The sequence below is a fragment of the Nannobrachium achirus genome (assembly GCF_963921795.1).
Source record: "Nannobrachium achirus genome assembly, chromosome: 21".
In the NCBI taxonomy this organism is placed as follows: domain Eukaryota; kingdom Metazoa; phylum Chordata; class Actinopteri; order Myctophiformes; family Myctophidae; genus Nannobrachium; species Nannobrachium achirus.
Genome location: NC_137828.1, coordinates 34,361,503 through 34,378,490, shown reverse-complemented (window position 1 = coordinate 34,378,490; position 16,988 = coordinate 34,361,503). Strand labels below are relative to the sequence as shown.

The window sequence follows — 16,988 nt, the reverse complement described above, 5'->3', positions numbered from 1 at the left end:
GGCCGTTTATTGAGTTAAAATGGACGACGTTTTATCGTTAAAAGAATCCGTATTGTTCTATTTAGATAGGAGTGGTGGCCTTCTCAAACTTGCCGAAGACTGCAGGCCATTCAACGGTAAGGCCGCTGTGTGCGGAAGTAAAATGTATTAGCTGTAGGCCTACGCCAGTGGTGGAAAAAGTAGTTTTAGGCCAAGGACCCCTTAGTTGAGAGAGAGATGATGAAGCAGGGACCCCCACCACAACCTTTTCATAGATTCCATATAGTTTCATTCATTGTTTGACAGGGGCAGGGCGTGACAGCAGTGCACCGCACTCTTGTAGAGATCGCTTATATTGGGTTTACTAAACGTCCCAATATAAGCGACCTCTACAAGAGTTAGATTTATGGCTAGCACAGCACAATTATTATTGTATTTTGGATTCATGTCAATTTGTGTTTTCAGACATTTAACCACTTGAACCGTCGTCCATCAACACTTAATAAACTTGACCTTTCACCCTGTACTTAATCTGTTCTTTTCCCCTCTACCCCAAACCTCTTTGCTATAGGCTAAATAGCCGATCTACAAGCTCACAACGCCTTGCAGCGAGATTTCCCCGAGGCTAGGGTTCAAGTGGTTAATATAAAAAAGACAATAGGTTGACACGTTCACAGTTTGTATCAGTTTGAAACCTAGACGACCAGTGGTTCTAAAACTTTTTCACTCAAGGACCCCCAAATTAATTGTACTCGGCCACGGACCCCCTCCTCAAAATATATGTCATCGACCCCACACAAGATTTGTGTTAAAATGTTTAATAAATATTCAAAAATGTCCAAATCTTTCAAGATATAAAAGCAGATGTAGGCTACAAACTCTCAAGCTTGTAGGTCTATTTTCAAATAGCCAGTGTATGTAGGTCTTAAAGTGGCTAAACCGATTGTGATGTCATCAACACATTTTGCTGGGGACCCCCTGGAACCCACTCAAGGGCCCCCTGCCCCCTGTGGATCCCTGGACCCCACTTTTAGAACCACTGTTCTAGGGTCTAGACTAGAGACTCTAGAGTAGACAGTCATTTCTGCTATATTCACAGACAACACTTCTTGCCTCTTCTCCAGACCCCCAGCAGAATGAAGCTGTGTACAGGTTCTGTATCAGTGTCAATCCCGCTGATGTGATAGAGTTGGATCCTATGCTGGGCGACTGCATCCTCCATCAGCCCCTCAAAGCAACAGCTCTGTTTCAGTCTGTGAGTCAGTTCACTTGTGGTCACCTCCCAATTTCTATTTGATGGCCAATAGATTCAGTACATGATTCCTCTTTTTTGTATACTCTGTTTCAGGTTTGTTTCCTTTCAATAAAGACACTTAACCTGATTGAAAGAATACACACAGAAAGTCAGGTATGGGTCATATTAAATGAGCATGACCTTCTGGTCAATGACTAATCATTTGTCATATAGCCTATTAATACATAAGTAATTTATTAATTATCAAGTACAGGCAGCATGGCTGCAGTGCATGTGCCATCTTTGATTTCAAGCAGCTGTAGTTTCACACAGTTTATTCATTTCCTTGTTCATTCTGAGGTGAATATAATCCTGAAGCTGACACACCTACCGCCATTTCCTGATTACACTCTGGACCTGTGTGCCTTCCCTGGTGGCTACGGCCCCATGATGAGGCCGGTTGCCATGGAGGGCCTGGTCATTGCCATGACTAGGATCACAAAGTACACCCAAGGGGCCAGGTTCCTGTGCACTGATGATGACTGCCCCTGCTCCACAGGTACTCTTATCCTAGTCTGGGACTGTGGTAGAAGTGCACAGATTTATTTTTCTTACGTTTAGGTAATAATACCACAATGTAGATAGAAACACTCAAGTTAAAGGTCTACGTTCAAAGGTTTACTTGAGTAAAAGTACAAAAGTATTGGCATCAAAATATTCAAAGTACAACAGAAGTAGAAGCACTGAAATCTTTTCAAATTTGTCAAACCTTTTCCAAAATAGATCATCTACATGCTCACACAATGCATCGCAAGTATGAAATAGGGCTAAAGTGGTTAATGTATCTATTGTAATTAATACATTAAATGTACAATTTACTAATTATCTTTTTTACTCTACTAAAGCTTTCAAAAAATAAATGTAGTACTAGTAGAGTAAAGAATATATATATATTGGAGTAGAAATATAAAGTAGCCTATTCAAATTTTTAAATACAACTCACAACTTCAAATATTTATAAACAACTTATAAGCAACGTTACAGGAAAACAAGTCCAAAGTTACTTATAATTAGCAGACTTGGAAACACTGCCCCTAGACACTTTAGTGAAAACATCTCTGGAGATTCAAAAGACAGTTGCAAAATAAAGTAAATGTTCCTCAAAATTGTGCTTAAGTCCAGTACTTGAGTGCTTAGTTACTTTCCACCATTGGTCTGGGAGAGATTACTGTTACCCTGACAACAGCAAGGACAAGACTTGTTCTCCACGAGGGCAGCTCTGTAATGTGCTCTACAAGTCGTAGCTATGGAAACAGACTGGAGTGAATCTGAATGTTTAATCACAGTTAATACTCTGATGCCAGTGTTATGTAATTTGCAAGCCCATAATAATTACACAGGAAATACTAATGCATTCACAAGTCAGTTGCATGTTGTTTATAGGCGATTGTGTTGCACGGGTTGCTTCGTTTAGGGTTCCATCACATCCGGATCCATGCCCTGGGGGCCACTGAGTCAGCTACAGTGAGGAATGACTTCAGCTGTCTAATTTGTCGTTCCCCTCTAAAAGAGGACGTCAAGTTCAGAGTGCTGGGAGGTGAGAGTGAGGTCGCCCAACTGTGCGCTTTAGGGTTTACTGACTTGAATGGGTTACTGGACAATATGCACTAAATCAGTGGTTCTCAACCTTTTCAGGCCGCGACCACAAAAATAGTAATATTTTAACTGGGGACCCCCCACCCTGACAGGAATTGAGGCATTACATTTTATATAACACAGTTCTATTTTCACAATTTCTGCCTCTAATATTTGACAGTTTGGCAAATGTGTAAGTTTTTAGAGGTATTAAAAAGTCCTTAAATTGTCACTTTAGAAATGTGCAGATACCCTCTATGCACTTAAACTTCATGTTGGTTTGTTTACTGTTGAGTGAGAAAACATTGTTTGGCATGAAGTTAATCATCTGGGGACCCCCAAAATAAATTGGGGACCTCCCTGGGGGTCCCGACCCACAGGTTGAGAACCACTGCATTAAATAACCAAGTGCCTGTGTGTGTATCTATATTTTTGAGTGCATGTTTTTCTATATGTTTGTGCGTATAACAGACAAACAGCTGGTGGAATTGATCCATGTAAAAGCATTGGATAGCCTGAGTGTCTGGCCACAAAACTCACTCAGGCACCAATCTGTCACCCTGTTTTTAAGAGGTAAGAATAACACTTGATGGCGCATTAGTATTGTAAAGTTAAACTTGATTTCATAGTCCCACTTCACTGCTTGAGTTGAGTTGACTATTAAAGACACTGTTACTCTGAAATGTGTGCTTTTGATACCGGAACTGACATTATAAGACAACAAAACATAAGCTTGCATTGTACTCTGTGAACACTAGGATAAATCAGAGCTATATTTTCAGTTATGATGGGTTACAAAAGGTGCCTGTACTGTATATACAGTAGGTATTTGTATATGAACCAAAATGTATGGTCAAGTACATTCCAGATTGTATCTGAACGAATTCCTGCATAGGTAAATATTTTATTTGTGAAATCTGAAATGATTTGAGTGTATTATATTGACTCTTGATTATGAATATGAAGGTTGTAGTAGCTTGTTGAGATGATTTGAGGTTTCTCATTATATTTCTCCAACTTTCTAAATGTGTCTAATTTTGGAACATATACCTAGTAGGGGAGAGTTCAAATGAATATATCTTTGAGTAGCCTACCACGCGTTGTGCCCTTGGTGAGATATTAGGTGTTCCTGTCCCCTCTAATAACATTGTCCAGCCATTAGTCTGAGAGACCAGCCAATCTCCGCACCGGGATTAGCATATAGTGTTGACCCAGTCGCACGAAGGAATTCAATACACAGGGCTCCCGTTACTAAACATATATGTTAATAAGTGCAAGGAACACTCATTAGCTGGCTGCACGATTCTCACATAGTGGAATCTTTGTTCTGAAGGCCTCTCTGTGTGTTTCTCTTGGCAGTGGTGTGTAGGTGGCATGCATGTTTCTTCAATAATCAGCAGACGGGTACAGAACAACCCCCTTGAGTGCTATTGCTTTGTTTCCCTTATTATTCACACAGATGAACTCTGTAACTCTATGAGAATCGGACGCATCTACAGGGTCCTGGGCATTCCTGCACGTGTGCACCAGTGGCCCAACATTATCTGGAGTGTAGAGGCCAATAGTGTACAACCATTGGAACCAGTGTGTAAGGACTTAATTTACCACGTTCATATAGTTGAGTGTGATGTAAGAGCAAAATGGCTCCAAGTGAATATGGTCAATGCAACTCACAATAATACCCTGCTCCTAATCTGTTAGAAATTATTCTGATAATGAAATAGCCTACCAGCTGCTGTTCAGGAATGCTGTGATTAATTGAGAAACTTCAGAATATACCTCTGACTCCATGTATTCTAATTCATCATAACACTTCACCAGCTACATGTTTGCACACACAGCATCATTAATTATAGTACTACTTAAACATCCGCCATTTTTTTCCCACCACTGCCAACAGACCCACACAAGGTCAGTGACAACTTCCAGCCTCTGTTGAAGGCCACTGCCTGTTCTCCGTGGAGGTTCTGCGCTGTGGTGGCCAACTCGTTTGGGTCGGCTGTTGTCCCGCCGGCCCTGTACAACACTCTGAAGCTGTGCCTACTGCTCAGCTTAGTTCAGAGCAGAGCAGATGCAACAGACATATTTCACAGCTTGGACCTACTCGTCCTGACCACTGACACTCTCATACTAGACAGGTAATACAAACATTAAACAGTACATTTAGCGGGGACTGGACTGGCAAATCCATTTCAAAATCCACTTTTATTACCCTGCATTGATCAACTAAATTTACTGTGTGTGTGTGTGTGTATGTGTGTGTGTGTGTGTGTTGTGTCTCAGACTGATGGCACACGCCCTGAGCCTTGCAGGACGTGGTGTCAGGCATCAGCCCTCGGGGGAGATGTTTGCCTCTCTTTCCCGGGACGAACATGGAGCAGGCACTGCCAACATCCACGCGGGCTCTGCCCTACTGGCCACCGGAGGAATCTGTATGCTGGGAGACCTGAGCTGCTACCGACGGGACAAAATGGATGCCATTCAGTCAGGTGAAGACAGCATCATTGATATTATTCATCACGTGTGCATTACAAGCACTAATATCGATTGGTGCATTATTGTGCTGGTTCTTCTTAGTATTGGATTCATCACAATTGGAGCTGATTGATAAGCGTTCCATGTCTTATCCACTCTTTCAGTTCTGGAGAGTCGCACAGTGTCTGTGTTCATCCCAGGGAAGAAGTATGGTGAAGATGCTGACCAGCAGCTCTCCTTCCCAGTCCATTGCAGCTTCTGGGCACTGGCCGATACTATGGATGCCTCCCGGCGATCTGGCAGAACAGAATGCGCGCTGCTGGGAACAGCGGTCGGTGCATGACACAGCACATCGCACATCTCATTGAGGCTCATTGCAAAATGTGTTGTTCAGGTTAACCTCAGCAGCTCCAAATGGAGACATACTTGAACTGAATTGTAGGGTCTCACAATGTCGGTGGAAGTGGAGATTGCTTGGTACATTTTGTTTGAGTTCAAGAAATGGCCCAAACGTTGTTTGCAGGAAAAATGGGCTAAATCAGGAAGTTGAGACAATCTACTTTCCCTAAAGGAAATGGTTAATTGGTCTCTCTCATAACAGAAATTACCTCCCAGAAGACCCTGTTAGAACATACAATGCTTTTTTTTCCAAGACCCAATGCACAGAGGACAATAAACTGTGTTACCATAGCAATAATAAATACAGTCCTTTCAGAAAACATACATTTTCCTCATTCAAGGATATGTACCATAGTTCTGCTCCAAGAGAGCTGTCATTCTCGTTAGGTCATCTCAGGCTGCTCTCTGTCTCAAAGTAGCATGGACTCAGTCAGTTCTTTCTATATACAGGTACAGGGCAGGTTTAACACTTGTAAAAACATAACATTTTCAGGAATGGTCTCAGAATCTGCATGTGAAACATCATGATACTCGGTTGCTTTGCATGTGCAGGAAATGGGCCCAGTGCCAGCCCCGCTGGCAGAAGCCTTTGGCTTGGTGATCCAATGTCAGGATGTCAGGGGAGAACAGGCCTTGCTTGCCCAGACTTTCCACACCCTCAGGCAGGCAGTCCAGCCTGGAGAGCCCCTTTACTCGTCCTGCACGATGTACTCTTCTCAAGATTACCGGGAGGTGAACAAATAAATACACACGTTTGAATGTCTATTATTCATTTTCACTTTTACCACTATCCATCCAACCTCACATTTGTTATCTTAAATTATCTGTCTTCAAGTTGCTGGCCCATGCACAGGCATTGCAAGTGGAACTCAGTCATGGGGCAGCAAAGATGATCCATGGATACTACATGGCCAGTCGTAGGATCCGATCAGACCAGTGTAAAGGGGTGAAGGTGTCAGTGGCTTCTATCAAATTGCTGTAAGGGCTTTTCATTATTTACAGTTTTTCCTTGACTTATTTTGATCCGTCATTAGTTCTTTAATTTACATTCATGTTCAAATGTACCTGCTGCATTATAGGACACTTGATGTAATATTATCAACCACAAGGTGGAGCACTCTCCTTACTGTTGTGCTTTATGCAGGTCTAGACTATTTTTCAGTTTGGATAATGTTTAGAAAACTGAGAAACTGAATCTATGAAAATAACCCCCTTTTCAATAATGGTGTACAACATAATGTTCTCCATTTAAAAAATATAACACATTTTCTCCTTACCGGTAAGAGTAATGGTAGGCTGAATCCATTTAAATTAAATCTGTTGTAGCCATATCCCATTACCATTCACTCATCATACAAAAACAATTGTCCCAGGATCTCTCTGGCTGAGGCTCATTGTAAGCTATGTCTGAGAACAAGTGTGCTGGAGGAAGACGCCGTTATTGCTGTGCTCCTTTGTGAAAACTCCATCACCCTCCGACATGGTACAGTGTCACTGTTTTTCAATATACCACATCAGTAGTGAACATCTATGATCTTAATTGTCGCAGATGACCATTCAACCCATCTGATCTGTACTGTAAATTGCTGTAGATTTCGGCTACAAACTGTTTATGTACCATGTAACACTTTGTACAGTATTATAGAATATAGAATTGATACACCACTAACGCCAGTGATCATTTTCACTTTCATTTAACAAGTACCCTCATGTAGGCCAATAACTGACCCATGTGGCTGGGATGGCTCATGGCTGCTTCTTCCCACAGGGACCTCAGCTCTCATTATCCCACCTGACGCAGTGTTTCCCTTTGACCTGTGTGAGCCCGACTCTTTGCTCAGGCGAGACGAGACCTTAGAGCAACTCCATCAGAACATCCTGCACTTCATCTACGCCTACGCACCCGGGGCAGAAGCATACATCACAGAGGAGTAAGACCTTTTAACAGGTTGGTTAAAAAGAATTATATCAGCCACTCAAGACCACACAGAACAATCCAGAGTTTAAAATTATCATTTATTGACACCTTCAGCTTGTGAAATATGAATGTCCTTTATGGGGTGGATGGTTGGTTATAAATATGCACAGACGCCATCTGTATTTAGAAGTCTGTACACTCTACCTACATGCCATACCGAGTCAACTGTACAGTACTGTACAGTATATGGCAAAGTAAAAAAGTGTGTTACCAGTGAAAGCCAAACAACAAAAAAGCATTTTGATGCATGTGTGTGCTACATACTGCTACATACTGGAAACATGACTAACAAAACTCACTTTCTTTTCCATTAATCACAAGCCATCTGTATAGGGTAAAATGTAACTAATTTTCCAGGTCAGAGGAACTAAATCATAAGCCAGATGGATGCATTCGATTAATCGTGTTGGTGTGATTTTCTGAGGACAAGTGCTTAACCACATACATTTGGCAGAAATACCACACTTCCTCTGTAGTCCAACCAGCTGTGCAGCATGGACTGCTGTTCTGTAAAGACAAGGAGAACAATATATTCAGACACCAAGTTCCAGATGATATCTGAAATACACTACACAGATCGTCAGCAATAGATTTCCATTTGATGGGTGATCCACATTTTTTATTGATCACAATATATAAAACGATCAAAGGAGCAGGGTTATCTTTGATAAGTGAACATTGATGGTCCTAGCACACAAAGAGCGTGACGAATAAAATGTGTAAATGCGTCAACTTTAATTTGGTGATGGCTTTTTCACACAGGCTGCTTTTATTTGCGGTATAAAATAAATAAATATATATTATCTCTATCAGCTGGTCATTCAGTTAGTCACAGTCTCACCACCCTTATGTCTGACGGGTAAACGGCAAATGTGAACTCATCATTTGATCAGCAGTAGTGTTAATTTCGTCAACTAAAACTATGACTTTTAGTCTTTTAATTTTAGTCGACTACGTTTTTTTTCACTGACTGACTAAATAAAATCTAGATGCTCGACTTTAGTCAACTAAAACTTGACTAAATAAAAACAGGATGATGTGCACTAAATGTGATAACAAGGACGATAGAAACTGGACTAACCCTGGATTAACCCCAACCCTGGACATTAAATTTAAAAAATGGCTCATAAAATTAACACTAATCAGCAGATGCGGCCAGTAACAGGACAAGTTTGTTTGACCAAGATACTCACCTCAGACCCACCACAGTAGACAGTCCTACATCTTCAATGACATGATCTGTAAGACAGGACATTTTACACTTTTTTTATATTGGCAGATCTGGTGCTTTATGATATTCCTAAATGGTTTTGATACTTTGTGGTCAGTTAATCACAGTCTCACCACCCTAATGTCTGACGGGTAAACGGCAAATGTGAACTCATCATTTGAGCAGCAAATGCGACCAGTAACACAACAGTTTGTTTGACCAAGATACTCACCTCAGACACAACAGTAGACTGAGGCCAACAGCTTCAGCTACGACATGAGCTGGAAGAAGAATTTACATCCATTTAGATTGGAATTGATGGTGCTTTTTTGTGATTATCCCAAATGGTTTTGATTCTACTTGGTATTCAGTTGATCACAGTGTCACCACCCTAATGTCTGACGGGTAAACGGCAAAATGTGAAATCATCACTATTGCACCAGCAGCACCAACCGCTAATCAAAAAGTACAGACATTGATACTTCAAGATCTTACCTCAATATTTGTACAGCTCACATTGGCATCTTCAGTTTTCAGTGAGGCCATGAGATCTGAGGGCATTTTGCAAGTTAAAAGTTTAAAAAAAGAAAAGCTGTTAACAATACTGTACTGGCAGAATTAAGCTTTTAAAAGTAATTTTAGCAATATTTGCTCTGGTTTAAGGTCTAGAGGCCATACCTAATGCCCCTATTGTTTTGGAAATACACTGGTATTCAGTTAGTCACAGTCTCACCACCCTTTTGTCTGATGGGTAAACGGCAAAATGTGTACTCATCACTATTCCAGCAGCAGAACTGACCAGCAGTGGACAGTACAGTGGATACTTTTCACAGAGATCAGATACTACTCACCTTATACTCAAGCCGGCATACAACATGGGGCAATATCTGGCACCTGCAGGAATGGCATCTGAAAAGAGGTTAAAATCCAATTAATGTTGTTGACCAACACTGTCAAAGGGCATCAATTTACACTAGAGCAGAGATGTGGCTTTTTTGGAAAGCTATTTATACATGATTTTATGCTGGAGTTATTCAGTTAGTCAGTCTCACCATCCTTTTGTCTGATGGGTAAACGGCAATGTTGTGACTCATCACTATACCAGCTTCAGAACTGACCAGTAGTAGACACTACAGAGGCTACCTTTAACTTGTGTGTGACCTTACCTTGCTCTGACTAGTCTGCATGTGACTTTAAAGCCCAACATCTGGCACCAGCAGGAATGGTACGAGATCTGAAAAGAAAGTTCAAATCAAATTAACTTTGAACTAGAGCTGCAGGAGCTCAGGAGGTAGAGCAGCCAACTGGGAATCATGTCCTAGGTTCTAACCTTGGCTTCCCAGACTGAGCAAGACACTTAACCTCCAACTGCTCCCCTCCGCAGTCACTCCAAACAAGCCACTGCTGTGTCAATGCAGAAAAGTAATTTCCCCTTGGGGACAACTACAAATCAAAGGGTCCTTTAATTATATTGCCAAAGTTCATCAATTTATACTAGAACCATTATGTTTTGGGTAGCTGGTTCTACATTATTCAAGCATGCTGGCAATTCAGTTGGTCACAGTGTCACCACCCTTTAGTCTGACGGGTAAACGGCAAAGAATGTGAACTCATCACTATTCCAGCAGAAAGAAGATATTTCACTTAGATCACTTTTTAAAATAAAAGGCACTCTAAAGACAGATCTACAGCCAGCATCTTGGCAGTAGCAAAAGCACAAGGTCTGACTTTACTTAAACATAATTCAGAGCTCTAACCCAACTGATTTGCTTTTACAATTCACAAGTCTATATAGTTACCCTGCATCTCACATATCTTTTTATGAAAAAGGTATTCAATCTTACCATATTAGGTGAACTTTAGGACTCCATTCAGCCATCCTCACCTGTACATGTAAAAGCACAGTCAAAAAGTCAAAATAAGTTACATTTGACACGTCAATAATTGACATACGAGGTCCCAAGTTTTCACTAATGAACCAGTTGGAGCATAAAGATGTCATACTCGACCAGACTAGAGTACGTGATTGTCACCCTCAAGAGTGTTTGCTATTGATTTTAGCTTGCATGAATAAGCTGTACTGACGGAGCAGCCAATATGCTGCTTAGGACCCATGACTGATCACTTGAAGGTCAAAGGGCATAATGTAACACAGCTTGAGAGCAAGACTGAGGATGGGTTCAACAGCAGGTCACAACCTCTGCCATGACCTTTACTCCTTCAAGGGCCAGAGAAGTGTTTTCCCCCCCAATTAAATAATTGATGCGACAATTCCCTGACCACCATATCTCCTGCTGACCCTTTGGCTCTGGTCGAAGCCATGAATGGACAGTAAGAAGAACATGAATGACAAAGATTTTTAACTGACTGAAAGCATGATTGATTGCTAATGCTGCTATACAAAGGGGACCGTTATCTTCAATGCAAATCGATGAATAAAATCCACAAGTTTTTCCTGACTAATATTTTAGTTTGTAAGGACACGGTCACACACCTAATAATCTAAAGCAGTGCAGTTCTCATATTTTGGGGACTTTGAGAACAGCTGGTCCAACGTCTATTAAATATAGGACTGCATAAATCCATGAGAGAAACGACGATATAAGACAAGTCAAGACACATCCAGGCACATGCTTGCATTATCACGTTCTCAGTCAAACCTCACATTAGGGATACAACAGGATAGCTGGGCAGTGGGCACCTCGATGTAAAATTGGCTATTTTGTCAAATTATTTAAAAAGAAAATTGCTACAAAACTTGTATAGCCCATCCAGTCATTTTGGGTCATACAAAAAAAAGTTGAATCACAACATTAAGTCTTCATAATGATGTGCGTGCATGTTCCTTTACAGAACTTTTTTATTTTTTGCATTTTTAACAAAATAGCCAATTTTACATCGAGGTGCCCAGATGTCCCTACCTAGTGCCCATCTATACGGTTACCCACAATTAGTACAGGCCTCTGTCATGATTAAACCATTTACAACCTAGCGAATCAAAATAATTATAATCCATTGCACGAGTGTGGCCAATAAATGTTTTAAACAAAAATTATACAAGCCACACCGGCGTACTAAACAGTATAATAATGAGGCTTGTTGCTCCCACGTGGCCATGAAATCCGTCAGGCTAACGTTAGCTATACCCTGCTAGCTAACTAACTAGCAACTGTCAAGTGCAAGAATCTTGTTCGAAAACAACCACAACAACAACAGGCAGCAATGATGCAGCAGTCGTAACAAACACAGTCGTTTCACCAATATATTACCTTCTGTCCTGTGGGAAACCATTGAAGAGGTGTTGATCGGTGTTGGAGGAGGAACACACATAGCCACCTTCTCCATGAGCGAGCAAGAAGGAAAGAACGTGCATACGCTCGTTTAGTCTTCCTCCTTCAGAGCTTCACAGCTGCGCACTGGGGGGCTTGGGCTGGGATTTATACCATTGGTTCCCAAACAGTGGGTTGGGACCCATTTGTGGGTCACGGACACATTTTTATGGGTCCCTTAATTTTCATGATAAAAAATGCAATGATATTTCTATGAAATGTCATGAATAAATAAAATAAACGAATGTTTAAGAAGTAGTGAAAATAGCTGATCTACAAGCTCACAATATGGCGCTTTCGAACGCGTTGTGACTTGTGAGCTTGTAGATCTGCTTTTTTCACCAGTTTGGGTCCCGGGCAAACGTCTATTTCTCTTTAGACACGGGCTAAAAAGTTGGGAACCACTGATATCACATTACACACAGACACAAACAACACACACAGACACAAGCACACACACACACACACACACACACACACACACACACACACACGCACGCGCGCGCGCGCACGCACGCACGCGCACAAAAACACACACACACACACACACACACACACACACACACACACACACACACACACACACACACACACACACAAATTTGAGATTACAACACCTTTTGTCATATTTGTTTAATTACTGTTTGTTTAAATTAGGACAGCCTTTCTGTCTTAAATAAATTGTTAAAGGAGTAATTCACCCCAAAAATGACTTTTTTTTCCCCTATTGATTACTCATGCCATGGAGACTTGAGTTTTTTTTTGTATTTGTCGGATTCCTAAGACAAAAATGTGATTATAGTAAGTATACCCCTATTGATTCTGGATGGGGACCCGGATGCATGGCCCTGGATGGGGACCGGACCGAATGAATGGCAGTGGATGGGGAAACTGTCAAGGTACTTTTTTTAAATAACATTTTTGTCTTAGGAATGCGACAAAAAACAATATATATATATATATATTATTGAAGTCTATATGGCATGAGTAGAAAAAAATCATTTTGGGTGTGAACTACTCCTTTAAATCAGAATCAAATAAAAGATTAGAGAAGGAAATGAGACATGATTTTTGTTATTTGCCTCAAGTAGGATATAGCCTAATAGGCCCACATGCTATATGATAGATTCAGTTTTTAATATCTTCACAACTGTGTTAATTAATAAAACATATCAATGCCCGAAGCCTATTCGTGTAACATCAGCCACAGCTGAACATGAAGGCTAAATCATTGTGATTTAAATCATCTATAGGCCTACTGTTTGTTTGTTTATTTATGTATTTATTTATTTAAGTGATTGACAAAATAGAATTTCAACAGAATCATTAGCTCCAGCCTCCATGACATTTGATTAATATGACTTCGCACTGCATTTTTTAAAAAAGGACAAAATAATGGCCTATACATTACAAGAATTCCTTGTTTTGAATGGCCCTCAATAATTTAAGCTGTGCATGGACAAAGCATGAGACAGCAAATGGAAAAAGACCTGAAGAATGAGCAGTTAACTTAAACTGTGTGAGTGTGACATGATGTAGTGTGGTTTTGTGTGTCCTTTTGTGCTTTAGGCCTAAGCCTTTTTCGTTGTTGTTTCAGAATGTTATGCTTTCATTGATAAAAAGAAAATAAGTCTATACTCCCAAAAGATGTGTTAGACCTGATACATATAATCTCCCTTCATGATTAGGAGACCTCACTTGTTTTATTTAAGTCGTTTATTCACAAACACATACAGCCATGCATGTAAAAATAAGAAAGAACAGGAGACGAGGGGGCTCCATTGTTGACTCTCTGACAGACCACTTCACATGACAGATGTTAAGTTATTCACACATGCATTTAGTGCAAATGTTTTAACTGAAAGTGCACACCTCAAGCATGACGGGCTCATTACCCCATGGAATTTCTACAAATATAATAGGCCTATACCTGGGACATGTATAGAACTGCACAGCGCAGAGCAACAAAAAGGGATTTGACAAAATAACTACAGAGAGAAACATCAAGTATAGGCCTAGCCTATCCTATGCCTTCTTCTCCCATTTTCACACATACAGTTCACTCAATATATTAACTTTACAATGGCATATCCTGATGCGATGGCTTTGCGAAAGTCAAATCAGTTAAAAATTGTTTAAAAATCATTCCCAATAGTTCTCAAACTTTAAAATGTCCATGTCTCCCTTTAACTGTGTAAAAAATGGAACCAAATGGACCCTAAGGGGTCCTAACGGGTCCATTTGGTTCCATTTGTACACTGTCAGAGTTACTAACCTGTAAGGGTCAATTTAGATTTTAGACCCCCTTTAAAGGAACCCTGCATGAGAGTCCCTGGAATCCACTTTGAGAACCACTGATGTAGCCTATTATGTCCGATGCTGCAGCTGTCTGGATCAACAGCATGACAATTCATGCAAATACTGAATCACTGTCTTCATTCCAGGTGTTTTTATTACTTTGATGTAGACGGCCCTTGGTTCTCTGACTGTTTCGAACTGTGCAGGAACTGTCCTGTCGCTCCGACGTACAGTCTGGAGCGCATCGGCCATTTCTGTAAAGAGAACGTTATTAATTAACAATAACACCGTGACCGTCCATAGGCCTAAACAAAGATAGCCTACTGATGTTGCTATTATAGCCTACACTAGCTCTGTTCAAATTCAGTTGCGCAATGGGCTATACATATGAATGGCATGTGACAAATGTTTCATTTTAATAATGACAAATTTTAGTTTTAAATTATTTTAAGCTCATTTCAGAGAATTTTAATCGTCTATAAATTGAAGCATAAAATTCAAAAGCTCAATGGCTTGTTTAAACGGGATCCATTTATGATGATGATGATGATGATGATTGTTGTTGTTTTAGGCCTGTTATTATTATTATTATATCATTATTATTCATATTAATATTATTATGATATGAACATATTGTTAGAATCTAGGCTACTCACTTTGACTGGGTGCAGGTAGCCGTCTCCTTTCAGCGAGTGCAACGCCTCTTTCTGTTTGGTGCTTTCAGCCTCGTCCATGCTCTCCTCCTGCAGTGTCCGTGTCAAGTGAGCAATGTACGTGGTGGCCAAGATCAGCACGTCCAGTTTGGACAGCTTGGTGTCCGGCGGAACCGACGGCAGAGTCCTCTGTAACTCCAGGAACGCGTGTCTCAGGGTCTGCACTCGGCTCCTCTCCCGCGCCGCGTTGGCCGCGGCCGGCCGCCCGACCCCTCTCCCACCGCCGAGCCCCCCGGCCTGATGGAGTACCCTGTCCCTGGAGCGATGCTCCTCCTGATGGCGACCACTGTCCGGACTGGGGCTGGAGCTGGGACTGGACGTGGGGCTGTCATCCATAACTGTCACGGGGCCATCGTTGTTGCCACTGTCCATCCGGATCGTCTGTCTTCCAACCATTCGGGAAACACTTTACTTTACAAACCTATATAAGAGACACAGTGGATGAATGTGTGTTTGAATCTATGGTAGGCCTGTCGAATCTATGGTAGGCCTGTATTCGGCATTTTGAAGACACTGTGTTGTCAAGTTTAACTAATACAGCTAAATGGCAAATGTGACCTGTTTTAGGCCATCATTTAATCGCCAATATGGCCATAAATAATATTCTGTTATAGCCAACGCCGCATAAATAGAAAGTGATTTTATTGTACAGTTTTCTTATAGGCTAACATACTGTAACCTAACTTTGTTATAACCTCTGCCTCTGGCATGAAACACAATCAATACACTCCTTCTTGAAACGTTTATTTTAGCAGACTTTACACCGAACCTAACCCTTTCAGCTTTCACGAACTTCCACGTTTCAGTCTGACAAATCACAAAAAGAAAATAAGCCAAACCTGGACAAATGTTGTTAGTCATGCTTTGCTTCCTGTATAGGCTACAGAATATAGCATCACAAGAAATGAAATGTCAACTTGGTCCATTGATGGAGTTGTAAATAGGCCTATATTTCCTCAGGCTTTGCATATTAAAATAAAGATCCCGAAAATGAACGGTGCTGCTGCATGTGTGCCATTTATCCTACCTCTGGAATGCTTCAAAAGTGCCCGCTTCGAGAAACGACATCAAAGCGACCCAAAGACAAACTTCGGCAGGCTGCAGATTTTGCCTCCTGCTCTGCAATGTAGAACAGTTTCTGCCCAGGTCCTCCAGATAATCTTTATAAAGAGGCGCGTCTGTCGAGGGAAGGTGCGCACAGACGTCCCGGACCGGTCCGCGCACACGGGGCTCACCTCACCTGTGCGTCAAAGTCTCAGGAGCCCTTAATTTATGGGACGCACAAAGGGGCAGACAAGCCCTTCACTCCTCCAGAGTAATTAATCACAAGCTGCTTGCAGTGGAAGGGACTGCGCTTTCCCCTTTCCTTACTTATTTCTGTCTGACTCTGAGGGGAGCAGAGAGACTCGTTTTCAACGCCAGAGGCAGGACCTTTTTTTTTCCCTGCCTTTATAATTTCTGATATGTGGTAGCTCACTCCAATTGGTTATGAACCTGAGCCGATATTCTTTAATTATAAGCATATCAAATAGTAGAAAAGGGAAGACATTTTGTCAAAGTAATGCTATAGGCTATACCACTAAGTAACAAAAGTCTTCCAACAGTGCATGCAGATAGTTATGAAATTGCTACTTGCAATAGACCATATAAAGACAGACATGAGTAAGTTGATATGCAAAACATTTGACTAATTGCAAGGGTGTCTTGAATTGCAAGCTCATTGGAACAGCTAATAAAT

General features: G+C 41.2%; 2 protein-coding genes and 1 long non-coding RNA gene across 3 annotated transcripts; 1 reads left to right on the top strand and 2 right to left on the bottom strand.

Annotated features, from left to right (window-relative positions):
* Window positions 1-19: 19 nt before the first annotated feature.
* On the top strand, window positions 20-7,657 carry mcmdc2 (minichromosome maintenance domain containing 2; the record flags this gene model as incomplete). The annotated part of the gene is made up of 14 exons (XM_080751900.1): window positions 20-116; window positions 1,104-1,234; window positions 1,328-1,387; window positions 1,574-1,772; window positions 2,688-2,810; window positions 3,320-3,421; window positions 4,308-4,436; window positions 4,749-4,986; window positions 5,132-5,337; window positions 5,488-5,654; window positions 6,275-6,454; window positions 6,558-6,700; window positions 7,096-7,205; window positions 7,491-7,657. 14 exons carry the CDS (start codon window positions 20-22, stop codon window positions 7,655-7,657), a joined length of 2,052 nt encoding a protein of 683 aa, XP_080608026.1.
* Window positions 7,658-7,790: 133 nt separating this feature from the next.
* On the bottom strand, window positions 7,791-12,263 carry LOC308306590. Its single transcript, XR_013963171.1, has 8 exons — window positions 12,180-12,263; window positions 10,755-10,795; window positions 10,077-10,144; window positions 9,762-9,819; window positions 9,406-9,461; window positions 9,143-9,191; window positions 8,894-8,939; window positions 7,791-8,207 (listed from the first exon to the last, which is right to left on the bottom strand). It is a non-coding gene; the product is annotated as an uncharacterized lncRNA (long non-coding RNA).
* A 2,429-nt stretch (window positions 12,264-14,692) lies between these two features.
* On the bottom strand, window positions 14,693-15,646 carry tcf24 (transcription factor 24; the record flags this gene model as incomplete). Its single annotated transcript, XM_080751736.1, has 2 exons — window positions 14,693-14,791; window positions 15,194-15,646. 2 exons carry the CDS (start codon window positions 15,644-15,646, stop codon window positions 14,693-14,695), a joined length of 552 nt encoding a protein of 183 aa, XP_080607862.1.
* Window positions 15,647-16,988: the final 1,342 nt, after the last annotated feature.